Below are 19,960 nucleotides of genomic sequence, written 5' to 3'. Positions count from 1 at the left end.
TACCAAGAACTAATCGGTAGATCTACAGATCAAGCAGAAGGAATAATATCATCAATATCGTCACAAAATCAGACACATATGTCGATGAAACGTAAACGGTGTCAAATAGCATATTGTACTAATAATAAAACGCACAACATTTGTGGTACATGCCATAAACGAGTCTGTGGTAAATGTTCTGCTAAAATATCTGTAACTTTAAAAAATGTTCTTAACTTTTATGCATAATTATTTAAAAAATTACTGCTATTGTATTACTATTATTCAAAGATTATATTTAAACGTTGTTTATAAAATTAAAAAATATATAAAAACGTAAAAATTGCTGTCTTTTCTTATATATCTTTTAGAATTTAAGAAACAAGTCATTTTGGCCCATCCCGTAGAAGTAGGTATACGTCAGTCCTCGGTAGTTCGTGTGTTAAAACGCCATTTTTTTAAAATCTTCTCAGCCAACGACCATATCACGCTGAACACGCCAGTTCTCGTCCCGTGCCATAACAACGACGAAAAATCACAGAACATTGCGAATAATTGGAATAAAAACCAAAAAAGCACTCCTATACAATAAAACTACCTCACTGTAACAGCAAAACAATCAAATATAATTCCAATATACGTGTCTCATCAACAAATAACAAAATAAGTGATCCTAACCTCACTAATCACCATGTGCTTCCCGATTCAGGGAAACATGAAGGGAATTTCACAAGTATAGTGATAACCGAAGCACCTAAGAGAAAGTTGGAAATATCCCCCCAAAAAATGAAAACAAATAAGAGGACAGATCACAACTATGTGAACCCAATCAAACCACAGAGCTCGATAAAATTACAAAATAAATTTAGCATATGTAAGAAAACATATGTAATCAGAGGACTCCATGAAGATACTGAACCCACCGCAATAAAGGAAGAAATTGAACTCCAGGGTTTCAATGTGATTAATGTGTCCCTAATGAAGAATACTAGACAGACCAAACACATGGTAACCATGACTGGAGACACCAATCTGAACACTATACAAAAACAGATAGCATACTTGAAACATGAAAATCACATGGGAACATTACATGAACAAACGACGAATAACGCAGTGTAGGAGATGCCAAGAGTGGGGGCACTCAACAACAAACTGCGTCGCAAAACCATTGTGCCTCAAATGTGCCGAAAATCACCTTACAAGAGAGTGCACAAAAACCAGGGATACTCCAGCCACATGTGCCAACTGTGGAGGAAAACATCCAGCAAATGCTACGTCATGTGAAGCTTACAAGAGGAGAATCGAGCTGATCGAGAAAAAGAAGACCCCACTGGGAACCAAACGGAAATTATCTCAAAATCCCTTGGATATAAATAACACTGTCCACTTCCCAAAACTAGGAACCCCAAGAAAAGAAGAAAGAAGAAACTACAACCAGCACGAGCAGCAAAGTACAGATCTGCTGAAAGACAAAAGAGGAAAAAACTATTGGTATCAAAGATCAAGAGGACAATCACCGGACGAACGAAATAACAGAGATGAGAACCTCCCCCACGAGCTCTATCTTACCACAGCTGACGAGAAACTTCCAGACCGAAACCAGAAGACAAATGACATAATATTAAATTATGGAGAACACCCCATACAGAGCAATAACGTAAGTGCTAATAAGAGTTAATTTAACGATTTCCTGAAACTAACAAATGAAATAAAAGAATTAAATCAAATATTTAACATATCAGAAATGCTTAGAGAGGTCATGGAATTTGAAAAACAAATAGCCAAATGCCACAACAAAAGTGAACAATTTCAAGTACTAATTGAATTCTGTCAGAAGCTAGAAAATGAATAATTTAATCATCTGTACATGGAATGCAGATGGACTAAGAAATAAAATGGGGGAACTCATTAATTTCTTGAACAACCAAAAAATAGACATAATGATAATAAACGAAACTCTGTACAAAGAAACCACACGAACACCAAAAATCAAGAATTTTACTACCTATCATGAATTTAGAAAAGACGTCACGAGAGGAATATCAATGTTAGTTAAAAATTCAATACCGCATAAAAAAGTAAAGAAAAATAATAACGTGAGCATTGAGCACATAGGCATACAATTAGCCAGTAAAATTAATATAATTGGAGCTTATATGAGTCCAAACAAAAAATATACAATAAGAGACCTAGACTTACTAATGGGAACAGGGGATAAAGTCCTGTTAGTCGGAGACCTAAACGCTACCCATCAAGCATGGAATAATACGCGAAATAACACAAGAGGCCTGCTAATCTTTAACTACTGTCTTAATAATAATTGTAACATCTCCTTCCCAGATAAACACACACACTTTCCAGACAATGGCACCAATCCCTCAACTATAGATCTAGCAATATATAAAAATATTACCCAAATATCAAGTGTAGAGACCCGAAACCAATTAAATTCGGACCATAACCCGATTATACTTAATTTAGGATCTCAATTTAAACACGAAGACATTAGAAAGGGCTATGATTATGATCAAACCGACTGGAAACAATTTCGTCTTTCACTAGACAAGAAACTGCATATGCCCGAAGATATTAACACAATAGAAAATCTTGAAAAACAAATCCAAAAACTAACAAACACTCTACAACACTGCATTAAAGAAACAATACCACATAAATCCTTTAAACAAATAACAGATAACCTACCATCATATATCCTAGAAGCAATTAAAGACAAAAACAAGACGCGTAGGCTCTGGCAAACAACTCGGCTCCCAGTATATAAGACTGAACTTAAAAATAAAATGAACAGTATCAGAAATCAAATAAATAATTATAGTCATAAAGTATGGGAAGCAAAGTTGAAGAAGATCAATGCCACAGATAATTCATTGTGGAGAATGACAAAGATTTTCAAAAAAGAATTTGTTCCAATACCAACACTAGTAAACGGGAATGATGAAGCCATAATTAATATAGATAAAGCAAATATGCTAGCTTCACAATTCGAACAGGTACATAATGTTGACTTAGAAAATATTACTGACGAACAAAGGGTCATTATTAATAATGTAAAGGATTATGTCAGCTCATGTTCGACAGAAGACTGGAAGGAATTTACCACGACTCCTGTAGAAGTTATTAAGATAATTAGAAGACTACCAGGCAAAAAAGCCCCAGGGCTTGATAACATTCAGAACATCATTTACAAAAATTTAACACAGAAAGCACTTCTCCACTTAACAAATATAATCAATTCATCCATAAAACTATCACACTTTTCTAAACACTGGAAAACTGGTAGTATTTTCCCCATTCACAAACCAGGTAAGGAAAAATCACATCCAAGCAGCTACAGACCTATCAGTCTGCTGTCAAATATGGACAAAATAATAGAAAAAGTACTACATGAAAGACTGAACAGATTTGAAATTAAAAACAAAATAATTATTGACAACCAATTTGGATTTAGAGATAAACATAGTACAGTCCAACAAGTTACTAGAATAGTTAATGACATTAGCAAAGGATATAAAGAGAACAAAGTTACAGTAATGCTACTTCTAGACATAGAAAAAGCATTTGATAGAGTCTGGATAGACGGGCTACTATCAAAAATGATAAAATATAAATACCCAAGTGTTCTTATTAAATTTATAAACTCCTACATGAGAAATAGACACCTAACAGTCTCCGTCAACGGTGAATTTTCTACCAAGAGAAAAATTAAAGCAGGTGTGCCGCAGGGGTCAGTATTGGGGCCGAAATTATTTAACATATATCTCAACGACATTCCAACCTTCCCCAAAACAAATACTGCATTATTTGCAAATGATTCTGCACTCTATGTTAGTAGCTACTGTGCAATCATCGCTGCCAAACAAATCCAAACTCATATGTACATACTAGAAAAATATTACTCACACTGGAAAATTGCCCTAAATGCAGCAAAAACAGAAGTAATAGTCTTCAGCAAAAAAGGTAACAGAAACAATAGAATAATAGAACCAATCAAAGTCTACGGACACAAAACAAAACCTTACACAAATGCAAGGACCTAGGAGTCCACCTAGATTCTAAGCTAACATATAAAATGCACATAAACAGAGTACTGCAAAAAGCGTATCTCCTACAAAGAAAAATGTATCCTTTACTAGCCAGAAACTCTCCCGTGCCCAAGCACAACAAAATATTAATATATAAAATGATAATTAGACCGATTCTCACATATGCCACAGCGGTTTGGTGCAATGCAGCTCCAACACATATTAATAGGCTGCAAATTTATCAAAATAAATGTTTAAGACTCATACTAAATAAGGATAGAACTGCGAGAATCAACGCAATGCATGAGGAAATACAACTCGAAAAGATAGGGGATTATATTAAGAAGCTAGCTGAGCAATTCTATGGAAAGCTTCTTGGTGATAACCCATTACCTAAAAACATAACTAGGCTAAAAGTTCATAACCTGTCATTTAAACATAAGCACAAACTACCTTACGATACACTAGATATATTCTACAACTGAAAATAAAATAGTTGACTAGTAATTTTAAGCTAAGACTGCAACAAATATGAGGCAAGCCTCAGCAGCAGGCCATATACTTCCTCACACCCCAGAAATTGGTTTTTTAGAAAATACTTTTCCAATAAACAACATATACACTATCACAAAATCGCACATGTAAAACTACACTAGTAAAACGAACAAAAACACAGACCCTTGAAGCTGTACTTAAAAATTAACAGTAGGTTAAACTTGTTATCAACAAGTAGGAACTACACAGATCTCGAGATGGTATTATTTTTTCACATGCTAATCTATACACATGTGGAAATGTAAATATTGTTGGAAAATATATAAACATGTTATAAAAAAAAAAAGTTCTCGTCCGATCACTGAAGCTAAGCAGCATTGAGCGTGGTTAGTACTTGGATGGGTGACCGCTTGGGAACACCACGTGCCGTTGGCTTTTTTATTTTTTGTTTTTTGAATCTCATAAAAATCAAAAATATTTTTTGAAAAAAATTGGCCAAGTCCACGTTTCAATGTATTCTGTTTTGCACGGTTTCGTTGACTTCACTGGTTTCAAAAAATGTTAACAATGAAAAGAAAGCCAAGCGTGTATAAATAGACTGCCTTATTTACGAAGCCATCACTATAAATGCAAGGTTTATGCCAAAAACGCCTGATATTTGGTCGAAAAAAAATGTTCGAAAAAAAACGCCGCGACCAACCTACTTGGCGCGGTTTTTTCTACTAACGAGGATTTAGCTTAGGAGGTTCTGTATCTTGAAGCATATTTCAGGATCAGAAACTATATTGCCACAGGAGGTGTTTGCAGATTATGAGATAATAATGTGTTTCATTTCAATCAGGTAGAATTCCTCCATGGCTTAAACCCAGAACTGCTCAATAGTGCAACCCTGGAATTAGGGGAATTTATTACCTTATACAATTGGATAATCTGGTATCCACAGATCAATATGTCTGGCACAGTAAGGCAGCAATGATATTTTGTCCAGGGACACTTCTTGAACCTAATCCTATAAAGGTAGGACCCATATCTACAGTGAATAGTAGCTCTCATCTGATGGGGTTTTTTAGAAACCGCGCCATCTTATAATTTTATAAGATAGATAGATAGATTTTAGATAGATAGATAGATTTTTTTTTATTTATATTTATATATATATATTGTGACCTTGGCCGAGGAATTAAATATATTAATTCCCGGCGAAGACACGATGTTGGGGGGATAAATGGGTAATTTACGAATTCAATAATTTTATTCAAGAATTTACAGGAGGGCCCTGAAATGATAATGGGGGGGAGGTGAATAATTACTCGGGTGGGATATGATAGAGAAATACCGTATATTCTAATAAGTGGTTGGACGTTTAAATGTAATAATTCTCACAGTATAATTCCAGGCCTTTTCTTAACAATTAATCAAGGGTGGGGGCAAGGCCAGCCAGCTTGCGACACACCGGTAAATAATGATAATCAGGAAAACAATATAAAGAAAAGAACAAAAGAAATCGGAATCGACCCTGACGGACACATAGACTGAATTCACACAGGTGGCATTGGGGCCCGCAATGTTCGGCGAGGGGGGGGGAGCAGAGATATGCACTCCTGGACTTTTAGCATCACCAATATGAGCAGGGGGTGCTATGAGTAACGTGTACAGATACCCAGCCGAAAGACTGGCTCCTGAGCACCGTGGTCACCACCATCCTACGGGAAGGGGCTCCTCTGTTCTTCTGGATAAGGATGCGCTCACCAAGTTGACCAGGGTGATTCTCCTGAGAGGGATCAGAGGGTGATGGCGATTCTCCCGATAAAAAAGGTGGGTGCGGCTGTCGCCCTGGATCGACTTAAAAAGAAGAATACGGGCCTTCTCATTGAAAAATAGAGGACCTAAGTATGCAGGGAGAGGATCAAACATTGTAGGAAGGGGAGAAAGTATCGTCGTGGAGTCAGGAGCGAGGGAGGTTGAGAAGCCAAGCCAGGTGACTCTGGAACTGCGCCTACCACTCCAAAGCTGATGTGGACTGGATTCAGTAGAAAAATATGCAAAGAGAACACAAAAACCTGCTCAAGAAATCAAAGGAATCTGTATCGAGAACCTTCTGCTAGAATCTGGAAGCGAAGCCGCAGGTGGCTAGGCTCGGCCAGGGTTTTTCAGCGGTTCCAGTCAAAGGTCGGGCGGCATAGCACTCTCGAATAGAGAGGCTCTCACGTAGCTAACCGACATCCTGGACCACCTAATCCGGGTGCACTTCCCAGATTCCGTTATACGGAGAGGGGAAGTCTCTACTGGAAAAGATTGGGCATGGCCAGGAAGGACCGACCCCGATTGGGGCTTACCCTCCAAAATAGTAACGCTGGGCGACCTGCAGGGGGCGGTGAGCTTCTTCCATATGTACAAGAGCCCGAAATTTACCCGACGCTCTTGAGGAAAAAAACTCCACTGCTATTACCCAGGCTGTTGCCGGCTTTAAGGACATCCCTGGCATTAGAGCCCAAAAGATGATGAGAGGCTCGAGTTATATACATTCCTAAGCGGGAAAGTGCAGCTGCGACGATGTCAAGGTCAGCAGACCTATCAGCCTGAGCGTTTTCCTGCTGAAGACATTGGAGAGGCTCATCAATAGGTACACTCAAGAGGGATCACAGCACGCTCACCAGGCGAGCAAATCGACGGAGAGTGCACTACACCGCCTGGTTGGACAGATAGAAAAAGCAAGGAAGAGGAAGGAGGACACGAGTGCTCTAATTATTAATCCTGCCCAACGTACCCCGAATCCCACAAAAACATAATCTCTCCACTAGTGTCGAAGGTCTCTTTCCTTTTCCCTTCAATGCATGAAGTTTCAAGAAGGGAGACTAACATTTTCAATTAAATATTTCTTGTATTCTGTTTATTTATAGTTGGAAATTTTGTGAAAGAACGTGAGAACACACTTTGTCCAGGAGATTTTTCCATAACTTATTGTGATTGGTTAACGATGAGCGACGAATCTAGCCAATTATTGCCGACGTTAGACTTCGTCATGGAGAATGCTGCATCAGACATTGAATTTTTACGAAGCCGATATAGAAGGTTTTCGAAGCCGTCAAAGAAATTTTAGTAGACGGCATAGCCATTTTTGTCAGGCCTGCAGTTTGTGCCAAGATAGGAAGGCAGCACAGTAATTTTGATCGAAATAACACTATAAAAATTGTCAGATTTTGCTGTCCATCTACCAAAGGTTTCCGCAAAATTTGATAAAACCGTACGAAAATAGTGGCACGATTCGACACCTAAAAACGTTATAATTTTTGCATCAATTTGATCAACTTATCACCCAGAAAATTATAACCAAGTTGAAAAGTCAAGACATATCCGCAAGAACTCCTTCAACAATTTCAATCATCCATTATCGATAACAAATGGTTGAAAAATAATTAATTAAAATAATAATTAGTTAAAAATGTAATTCGAATGACGGTGAGTTTTTCCGATCTCTATTCAATTTTTGTCTGATTTACCTTATTTGGCAAATTTAGCCATTGAAAAATGTTAAAACTATGGAGCGGTCTACGAAATTCAGTAAAATTTACTCCATCTATGCGAAGATAGCTTACTACAACATGAGAGAATAACGGACTGTGTGTCAAAGTCCAACGTTAATACACGTGTTATTCATTCAAAACTTTTGCATCACGCGCAACGATTATTCTAGAACAAATTCGTCACCCCCGCAGTATTACTGATGAGATGATGAAGATTGACCTACGAAATTAGTCACCAAAATGAATTTGCATTCACCGGCAGTTTGGGGTTTGAAATACGGCAACTATTTTCGGAATAAACATGTGACGATACTCGATATATTAACTCCGCGTTTGCATCATAGTGGTATACAAGAAGGAGGCACAAAGATATTTCGTTGTAAGCATGAGGTGTTCCCGCTATTTTTAATGGACACCTTCGCGCTAAACGAATGACCCGACCATGATTTTTGAACATAAATAGTTCAGGTGCCCTCAGTCAAGGACTTTTATCATCCGGATCAAAATGGAAGATCAAGGGGTTGCGAATTTTTTACTCACACAATGTCGGGATATTGAGGAGGTGATTATCCACTCGTGTTCTCACATGAGGATGCGAGTATAAATACACACCACAGCGAAACATAATATCTGTGTGGAGAAATTGAATGAAGCGAAAAAGAGCAAGCCGATGAATGAGACAAAACAACTGCTGGTATGCAATTGCGAGGTACAGCATAGTCTAAGGCATCACGTATTGATGTTTAGGACGCAACTCTTTTTTTTTTTTTTTTGAGGAGGTAATTCTGGGAAGAATTGAAAATGGAGTTGTCAATTAGAAAAACGTTGTGATATCACTTTTCACTTTTTTCATTTTATTTCGACTAAAATTCAAGAATGTCTAAGGAATTATTTTATAATGTGTGGATATCAAACACGAAATTATTATTATCGACGGGAAAGTCTATCTACAATACCGCGAGGTCAGAGTAACAACAAAATACACAAACAAGAAACAAAACCCATGCCCTCTTGGCAGAAAGTGCGGACCATGATGAAAGTCGCGTTTTTTGGTTTGCATGAAGAGGGGGTGTTGAAAATTCCCCAAGACCCTAAAGAAAATGGAACCTTAAAATTTTAACCGTAATAAAATTAATCGCCGTAACAGTATGGGGTTATGGTAAGATTTAACCGTTATTAATAAAACCCGAATATTTGGGAAATTTGAAAGAGTGTATGTAATAAATCGTTTAGCGGACAAGCAAATGTTTTTTTAGAAATCAAGAGGTTGGTTTTTCTTTCATTATTCCCGATTTTATGTTCCTCAAGATTGAGAATAATTTTAAGACGAATAGAAAGACCCCACCCGCGACGGAACGCGAATCAAGGCTGCAATGATGCGGTTGTGCTATTGAATGGTTTTATTAAATGTAATTCAATCCAACGTGATGCCATTGCGGGAATTGTTAATTGGAAATAGTAATGCATCGATCCATATAGAATATGAAGGATGACAAGACTCCTTTACAGTATGTAATTCTTTCCCTGATTGGGGTTGACTGTAAATGCCAAGGTATGTCAATGCCGAAACGATGAGATCTAGACGCATGAGCCAGTTGATCCCACCTTGTACGATCGATTAGTAACTCACGAGAGAATTGTAAACGCCGAACCGAAAGAGCTCCTTTCTTCTTCTCAACTAACTTTCGTTGCTTTTCAATATTTTAGATTTTTCAATCATAGACAAAAATTAAGATCAATTTTTGAGAAAGTGAGAGCCGACTGTTGACTCATATGAATGGAATACCGTACACAGAAAAAAATGATCGTATAATACAAGATTTAAAGCGTCATTTAGGAAATTCGTAAACACGTGAATTATGATTTTGAAAATATAAAGTACGAGCTTGAAAATGTAAATTACGATTTATAAAACGTAAAGTACGGGTTCCGACCTCGTATTTATGTTTTTGGGACGTAAATTGCGAGGTCCAATCTCGGAAATGACACCTTTTTTCCCGTAATTTATAAAATTTCAATGACGTAAAATCCATGATTGATGAGATCATAAATGAAATCGAAAACAAAAACTTTTTCAGTAATATAAGATCTTTACTGATTAAAAAATTTGCGGATAGTCAGTGTTTCATTCCTTCCCTTAATAAAAGAAAATGAGGAAAAAGAATAATTAAAAAAACAATTATTTTAATATCGTTGTCATTAAATATTTGAGAACCTAGAAATAGCATAACTAACTCTTAATTTTCTGATAAAAGCTCAATAGCAAATTCTTTCTCCCATGAAACAGATTTCCCCAACATTTTCCAGCCTGGTGCCATCGGGCACTCCCCAAAACCAATGCTGAAATATGCTCAATATAACCATCACGCTTGATATTTTCCCCAGAACAAAATGTCCAGATTTTTCCCATAATTTTAGGAATTGTCACCTTGAATAATTGTTTCTACATTTCCAATTGAAATTTACAATGTCCAGATAACATTTTAATTCCAAAACCAATCATAAAAACTAGCAGGAAAAACTGAGTTCGCAATAAAATATTGCTCTTGAATTTCCTTCGAGTCATTTTACGTCATAATCCGTTGCAGCTGCCTTTCTTGATGAAGGCGTGCAGGTCGACCAAAGGTCAAACCCCATGTAAAAACACTAACCTGAAGGAAAGAACCCGTCTAAGGACCTCCGTCTTCCTTCAGCACGTATCGTCCCCTCTGACCCAATAAAACAACGAGATTTTTCTCCTCCTCAAAAATTGTCAACTTCTAAGTCTGTCACTAAACATTGATTAAAGAAAAGAGAGTCGGTTATAACATCAACATCCTTCCGACAACATCCGATCGATAATTTCTAAGTTCTTGAATCATTTACAATTTTTAGAGATCAGTTTTGCGAGTATTACAGTCAAGTTGTGAAAAATGACTTAAATGTAGAAAACAAAAAGCAAATTTGAGTGTAAAATAAAACCAACTTTGTGTAGATACAAGGCCATCATTTTTGAAAAAAATTTAAAATAACACTGAAGTTTATACATTGTGTATGCAGCTATTAATCCCATCAGTGAGACTTTATATGCCATAATTTAACCAATTGCGGATTAATTATAAAAAAACGGCAGTGAATTTAGTCATTTATTCTTTTGAGTGAAATTAATTTTATAGCTCGAAAGTGTCCCTGGTCAATTATTGATTACGGGCACAACTGTCAGGACGATTTCGTTCTTATCCTACGAAAAATACCATGAAGTGGCACTCGCTTCCGGATTACATGACGAGTTTCTTAATTTTCACTGACTATTTCTCTTTATGTATCATCACAGCTAGAGCAAATCTTAACGTGCTGTCCCAATTTTTCATAAAATTATTGAGTATAGAATACTGAAAATACACTAAAAAAGAAATATGGCAATATCTCTCGATTTTTGTATCAGTGGGTGTACATATTTTCATAGCTTTATATGGTAGCCACTAAGACGAGTATTTTGAAACAAAACTGACATCTTTGCAGTCATTGTTGTGATATTGAGACAGAACGAATTTTGCAAAAGTTGCTATCTCGCAGGAACTACAGGACCGATCGAGCTGAAACGAAGCACAAAAGTCAAGGTTACTGGTAGCGACGATAAGTTGGAAATTTTCATTTTTCGCTACAATTTTTACCGAATGTATGTAGAATTTTCTCAAAATTAATCTTCAAAATTGCCAATTTTCCAGCACATAGGCACAGACGCGACATAAAAACATCGTTTTCTTTTCGCATACATAACATTCTCAATAATCTGCCCTTGAAATTAGAGAATCAAAAACTCGGTCAAGTACAAAGCTTTCTCTCAACAGCAAAACTGCCTAAACCGTTTTTCGACAGTCTTTTTCGGCGCATCGTTAAGCCATGCGCTGTGACGTAGTATTGTAGCACGTTCCCAGTTCGTCGAGTGGGTACGCGATTAGAGTGAAGTTCACTAGACGGCAATTCAAAGGCGAAAGCAAGGGGTGAGAGACAGCGGGCAGGAATGATTAATTTTTATATTTTTGTTTCTGTGGTTTGTTTTGAAAAGCCGGATGCTTGCCATCCACTATTTTGGAGAACCTCGCGGGACTTCGCAGGACATTGTCCGGCCGAAGGGTGTCTAGCGCTGTGATTGGCTGGCCGAAGATTGTCGAGCGTCGGCGGGCGTTGACGCTTATGCACCGGTTAACTGGTTAGGGGGTTACTCTCATGTGAACGCATATATTTTACAACTTTTTAGGAATTTTTTATTATGCGACAACAAAATTCAATCATTTTAATTTTTGATGTAAAACATCTATAGGCGCACTCCTAAACCGAATCGTTGGCGTGGCGATACTTGCCGTGGCGAGCAATCGCCACGCTATACTAAGGTATGCCTATCTATATTCTGTGTAGTAGAGTGTACGGTGTGGCTTCTCACTCAGTTCGACGTTGTTGTTTACTACGGTACACATAACCTGCGTTTTATTTAATTTTTCATTTTACTTTTTGACAATAAAATATGTGTGACAGTGATAACTCAGAAGATCAAAGTGATCAACCTTGTGCAAAGAAAGTGAAACTACACTATGGTATACTATAATACCAAGTCATCAGTAAGTAGATCGTATTTTTCAAGTCTCCATAAATGTAATTATTATATTTTTATATTTAATTAATTATATTCATATTAATCATATTAATAATTTATATAAATTATGTTAATATTATCTTCAATTAAGTATTCTTTTATTATTCATGAAGGAATTAATATAGAAAAATTTATTAATAAAATTTATATTTGCAAATCTTTAGTCATGTATTGCAATAATTAACTAAGATTTGAGTTCATGAGTATATTGAAGCCACACGTAAAATTTTTTTTTTGTGTATTTTAATATCATATTTTTTTTTAATATTTCAGTTCCCAACAATCATCGCAGGGATCACAACATTTTCTTATTGAAACTGGACGCCACCCTGATCATTCAAACACAATGCATACTATCAATCTTGTGTAAGACTTTATTAATCGAATAGTACTAGACTATTTTAATTTTTATCTTAGATTTTATTAACATATTTATATTTTTTTAAATATAAATGTGTGTTTATATTTTTTAATATGGAACAACAATAGATGCTGTATTTGCGAGATATCTTGATGATGTTCCGTCCAATATTTTTGTAACGTACTTTAGTTATCATCGACCAATCGTCACAGTAATACCGGCAGAGGAAACATCAAATATAACTATTACTGAAATCACGAATGAAAATATTTAAATTGTGGCCACTTGATATTAATATCGAACTTTTATATCACATGTAAATAAATGTTTATTAAATAAAGTTACCATTTTCTGTAAGAAATTCGTAATACTTCATTTTTCCATTAGGCTATATTTAATTCCTGTAATAATATCATCTTATATGCATATTACTTGTACACACATGATGTTTCACATTTGCCAGGCGTCCCATGATGGCTCATTTTAATATATTTTTATTTGTATTTTGAAATGTACAAAAAAAATTTTTTCATTCGTTTTTTACATTTTTAACATATATTTTTTTTTAAGTCAAAGTAGTCCCCAACAAAGAAAAGTAGTTCACTGGTCATGGTGTTAGCGGCTGTTCATGTTGTCTGAGATAAAGAAATCGAATGGATTATTATTCAGTAGATCTGCGGCTATCGTCCCTACCAACTATAATCAATTTCATTAAAAAAAAAAAAAAAAATCGAACTTCAAAAAAAATCACGAAAATTTTGTTCTTTTTCGTTAAAAATCGTTTTAAAAAAATATGAAAATATTTTCGAAAATAAACAATTCTGGTAGGGACGATAACTGTAAATGAGTAGAAGAACATATGTAAATTTTAAAGCAATCGATTGAATACTTTTTTTCTAGGACCATGACTGTTTCAGAAAACGGTGATGATTCGAGCAAAATGCGTTTAAAGTTTAAAGCCTGGTAGACAGTCGCTTACGACACGTGGGCGACTATGTGCTGTTACTTATCAAATACTCTGAATTTCGGTCTGAATTTTTCACAGCATGTTTTCAATAGGTTTTACTGTCAAAATATCAAAAAAAAAAATCGATTTTTCGAAGTGATTACATGAGAGTAACCCCTTAAGGCAACGATGTACGGCCGTCGAATGTACCAGATGTGACGCTTTAGGGATCTTTCTCAGATGATTACCCAAGACAGGTGATAACTAAATTTAAATAAAATCGGAGCAATTTCACTGTTGAAAGCAATGATGGGACTATTTAGAGCGGTTCGATCAAGGCTGAAATAGACACCGATTAGTTCCGCGTTGTTACAAAGTTGGAGACTAAATTTGACCTAATTGAAAATCAAATGTGTATTCGCACATAAAATGATGAAAAGAGTGGAAGAAGCATGGCTATAATAAACGAGGGTGCATAATCGGGTCTTACTTGGGCCGTAGGTTCTGCGATCCATGAGAAACCCTACTAAATACATAAATTACCCAAATAAACGGCAGGATTTCGGGTAAATAGTACATTGAAAATATTTAATTAACTTGGGGCATTCCCGCTAATACCAATCAAAGGACATGGATAATTGAGCACATAAACTGAAAATTTCCGAATTAGCGATAATACGGTTTATTACCGCCACATCTAAATCTTATTACAATATTTGTGGAATACTGGGGGGAAAAAAATAATAAGAGAGAAAAACATCTCGTGAAAAAATCTTCACACCAAAAGAGCGAACTCTTCAAGTTCCCCGCATATTTGCCAGTTTGGAATCGGTTAACTCATCCAATCAACGAATACGTCTACCTTAAGTGTTCCGTATTCGAGGGACTGTCTTTAACCCTTCATCCGAATTCTAACACAATCGGTTAGTCAATAGAATAAATCCAAAAATTCTTTCTCCCTCTTTCGCGACAGTTAATAGATTATGTCAGAGACACAAAATAGTTCATTTTTTCATATATTTAAACTTGTTATTCACACTTGTGGTTGTGACAGTGGTTTGGTTCACGAACATAAAAATTTAAGCTATATCGACTAAAGGGTCAACATTAGACAGAACAGAGTGAGTCCACATATCTAATATCTAATGCTAATCAAGTCACTCTCATCACAGGGAGACAACTCTCCCTCTTCATTCTGTTCATTAGAGCATCCAATGTTTCAAATTTAATCAGAGAAATTATAAACTTTTCTACATTAGAAGACCGACAATTTGTAAATCTACCATTCGAGATACTCTTGATTGCCCTTGACTAGATAAATGCGCCTGGCGCTTTAAAGATGAATAACAGTCCGATAAAACAAGAAGACAAAAAAAAATTATTTTCGTTACTGAGGCGCGAAAAGCGCTGTCTACCCGACTGGTTTGAGGACGATAGGTTAAATATTATAAAACCGGACTCCACCGAGATACATTACAGCTACTAGGAGTATAAGTGCTTACCTACCCTCCGCTAACCGCGATCTACTATGCCTCTAACGGAGACTGTCGTAACTTCGGAGTGACATGACGGTTAAGGGTTATTCATTATTTAAAGCATTATTCATTTTTTAGTATTTCGATTAAGATTCCCCCACCCCCCTTCGTACGCCCCTTCGCCCACCCACTATAGATCTTCGTAACGAAAAATGATTATGGCATGAGGGCGATTGAGTTGGATTGTAAGTCTTGTAAAGTTTGCAGCGCTCAGCGTGGCAAGCCTACGTCTCGCCTCGTGCTGCAACCTTCACACTCCACACAATTCTCCCACTATCGTCCTCATGCCCTAACCTACTATTTGTCGACTTGGAATTGTTGGATTCCCGTAATAAATTCAAAACACAGGAGTTATATTTAAATAAAAACTGATATTTATTAGGAAATTCACTCAACGTGTAAATATTGTGACTACAGACTTATGTAGTCAAAACGATTTCTGATCTTAGAATGGACTCAGTGCTCTCGGTGAAGTTCAGGATCTAACTGATTAATGGGTGGACACATGCAGAATGCAAACGAGTCATTCAATTCAACCTTGTGGCGCCTGACGCCCAAACACCTTCATTCAGGGGTTAAAATAGTTGAAATTGCTGCTTTCATCGCTGGAGTGATGTTTAATGAAGGCTACAACCTAGTATTAAAGATTACGCATTTATTAGACTTAAAAATTGGGCTCCAGTGCAAACATTTTTGCAATAAAGCGGACGAGCAGCGCATCACTCGTCAAAACAGGCGCGCCTCATTGGTGACCAAAGAGGCCAGAACAGCTCGACGAATGGAGCAATTGGTCGAAAACCAACTTTTTGAAGAGTCCGAAGGACAGTTATATGGAGCAGGAATCGCTGATTAGCATATTAATAGGGTAAGTTCAAGAAATTTACGATTTTTTGTGAACGAAAACTTTGACACGCAATTTCTCGGATTTCCATCTTTATGATTTTTTCAAATTAGCGGGCAAGATAGGAAAAAAAGTAAACGTCCTATCGAAACGAATCAAAATGTGTTGTATTTGGAATTCAATTCTCTTCTAGGTGAACCTAAAATACCTTAAGAAAGTTAACATTAATCCGGTTTTTAAACGATCTCAAGTAAATTTTTTTTTTTTTAATCCATTTTTTTTTAATCTGCGACAAATTGTTGAATTTTTTACTTTTTGTTGAATTTTCTTGGTTCACCTAGGAATTACACTATTGAAAATTGAAAATTTCTTTTGTTTTTTTGTTCCAGATAAAAATTGCGACCTGTATCTTGCCCGCCACACAGAAATTGCGCACTCGAAGTGCCTCCGTAAATTTCGTCAAACATGAAGAATATCTAATGTATAATAATGAAAAAAATTGAGGAGACTTTTCCAACATATAAGAATAAATCCTAAAAGTTTCATTTCAATCAGACATTTCTTTCCTTTCCAAAAAAATCCGTGAAAATATAAATTTTTTGAAACTTTTTTAAAGCAGGCTCCCACCTTAAATAGTGTTCACTACATTAAGGGGTTACTCTCATGCAGCCCCCTGACACTCAGTCAAACTGCTGTCCGCGCTAATGAAGCCGCCGAGGTGGTGCTACGCGACTTAACGGTAGGCCGCGCCATTACAGCATCGTTCACGGAGAAAAAATTCAAGTAAAAATTACTATGCTAGCCGAATAATGTTGTAGCATTCTTCTTTTCTAGTTTATTTTATCAAGACAATTGAAAAAAAACTAAAATATCAACAAGAAAAATTCTTGTCTCACTTATCAAATTTTATTTAGTAGCATGGTAATTTATTCCAGGTCAATCGATTTTAAACCCCTTTCAAATGAAAAAAGTTACCCGGAAAACAAAAAATGAAAGATCCTTCAATGTTATTTAATAATTTTCCTATAATTTTTATTGAGTTGATACTTTCATTTTTTGTCTTGTGAGACAGATGAATTTTTACTCCTCCATCCATTCAAAATGTGACAGAAAAATACATGATTTTTGCTAAGCTGCGCATGCACTTTTTACCATGCTGCACATTAGAAAATCATCCGACCGTCGGGTAAGCGTCCGTCGATCATCTCCGATTTTATTCGCGACCTTTCGGCCTCGGAAATGTCCGAGCACCCCCGAAAATGCACGCATAAAAACCGTTGGTTATTCGCAGTGCGTACCGTGTAAGGATTAAATGGACGCTGCAAACTTTTGGTTTATTTACCAAAATAATTGGTGAAATCCTAATAAACTTCGACGTAAGTATAATTATTGTTTTCTTCTCTGTCTTCAATTGTTTTTTTCATTTTTTTTGCCATGAAAGAGATCTAAGCACGTGGTTATTGGCATGGCAAAAAATTGCGTTATTAATTAGGTTAAAGACGTGGTTTCATCTCCATAAATCGCAACACTGTTTGTCCTGTGCATCGTTTGTATTTGTTTTTTCTTTTACAGAAGGTTATCAATATGGTAAGGGCTTTACTCACACATTTATTTTCTTTCTCCATACGGATAGTATACATAAATCATACAAAATTATCTTTTCATTTTTGACTGACTCCTGGATCCTCTTCTCGCATGCTTTTTGTAGTCTCTCGTTGGTAATCTAAAAAGTGGATATCCTAGTTGTTTCCGACTTGAAATTATTTCCAGGCTGATCCTGCATACTTCAATCACCCACGTATTAACAACAATGTAAGTAGGAAGTGAATTGATTGAAAAACAAATTTTAGTCCTGTTTCTAACCTGAATTTTTTTTTTGTCTTACAGCCAATTTATCAATTACTGCTTGACAGTACTGACGGGAAGACTATCATAGGTGCATACAGGAACGATGGAAGACGCTCCAAGGTAAATTTTTTGTAAAAAATTGGTTTTGACTTTTAATAAGAATAGTAATAAGTCATTTTTGAATGTATGGGACTTTGACAATTCAATAAAAATAAATGTTTCATAAACAATCTTCGATATGTACTCGTCCATTATTTAAAATTGATTGTAATTTGAGAAAAGAAGTTAACGGACCAAAAAAAAAAAGAAATTAATCCAGGAAAAAATATTAGGCGATCAAGGTCAAAAATGATCAAGCGCCTAATGAAAATTGAATTCCCGGGTAAGAAATTTTACTATGCTGGCATGGTAATTTTTATTCCTGCTGGCATGGTAATTTTTATTTCTGCTGGCCTGACTGTTTTTATTTCTGCAATTGCAATTTTTATTTGACACTTAATACTTTTTAACCCATCGACGAAATGCTACACAATTACTCTGCTACATGGTAATTTTTATCCCGAATCTCTATAGAATTTTTACCAGATTTTTTTCTCCGTGTTCAAACAGCGATGTTGTTTCTCGGAGTCATTCACTATAATTATGGGCAAGTCAATAATGGCAAGATATTGTTTTGTGTATTATAATTTATTAATACATATATCGTTGAATTGTCATGTTTTTGATAGTTTCGCCATTTTTTTCTTTTCTTGATTGATTTTTTTCTGCTCCGCGTTTGATCGTACGCAGAATTCCCGCATGCGTTCAGAGATGAATAAGTGAATTATTTGATAAAGAATGTCTGTAGCATGGTCTTCACACTCAACTGAAAAGCTCGGGTACAAATAAACATCATCAAGAATATCGTCAAATAGATGGGACGAATTAATGCGGTAAATAAATCGTTCTTCTAGGAATAGAATGAAAAATCATCTCGTTTTGTCGCAGCTTTCCACTGACTCACCACATCCTTTGGTGCAGTGAAATAATGAAATTTCTCCGGATTCTGTTTAGAGCCCGAAGTGCACCCACTGACAGCACAGACATTAGGCATCGTGAAAGTCAATCAAAATTGCCCTCAACTCAACATCATCACTTTTGCACTACATCAAACACAAATATTCAATCCACCTCGATTGAATGAAAACAATCTGACGTCCTGTCAATTTTTTCGCGAGTTCAATAATTCTGCTCAATAACAGACCAATCAAATAAATGAGTACAGAGATTCAAGCGATTGAACGTATTACAACTATTAGTATTAAGGACACCACATATACCACGCATTAATTGAGGCTATGTTTTTTCAAAATTCGATGGCGCGCTAACGTTACGACGTGCAGCGCTGCAGGTGGCAGCTTCAATAAGAAGGACATTTTATTTATATGTGGATAGGCCGAGTGTCAGGAGGCTGCTCTCATGTGATCACTTCGAAAAATCGATTTTTTGTTTATATTTTGACAGTAAAACCTATTGAAAACATGCTGTGAAAAATTCAGACCGAAATTCATAGTATTTGATAAGTTACAGCTCATAGTCGCCGACGTGTCGTAAGCGACTGTCGAGCAGGCTTTACACTTTAAACGCATTGTTCTCGAATCATCATTTTCTGAAAGTATCATGGTCCTAGAAAAAAAAGTATTCAACCGATTGCTTTAAAATTTATATACAGGGTCATTTATAAGACTTTGTTGGGGGTGCACCGGCATATTT

At 36.1% G+C, this 19,960-nt stretch overlaps 1 protein-coding gene across 1 annotated transcript; it reads left to right on the top strand.

The window, feature by feature from the left end:
- Positions 1 to 1,048: 1,048 nt before the first annotated feature.
- Positions 1,049 to 1,660, top strand: LOC135168239 (uncharacterized). The gene has a single exon (XM_064132230.1). The coding sequence runs from the start codon at positions 1,049 to 1,051 to the stop codon at positions 1,658 to 1,660; it is 612 nt and encodes a 203-aa protein (XP_063988300.1).
- Positions 1,661 to 19,960: the final 18,300 nt, after the last annotated feature.

This window comes from Diachasmimorpha longicaudata, chromosome 1, assembly GCF_034640455.1.
Source record: "Diachasmimorpha longicaudata isolate KC_UGA_2023 chromosome 1, iyDiaLong2, whole genome shotgun sequence".
Taxonomy (NCBI): domain Eukaryota; kingdom Metazoa; phylum Arthropoda; class Insecta; order Hymenoptera; family Braconidae; genus Diachasmimorpha; species Diachasmimorpha longicaudata.
This window is presented reverse-complemented; position numbering and strand designations above follow the sequence as displayed.

Excerpts from the sequence above, each read along its gene's own strand:
- LOC135168239 (XM_064132230.1), top strand. The coding sequence starts at position 1,049 with ATGAAAATCACATGGGAACATTACATGAACAAACGACGAATAACGCAG.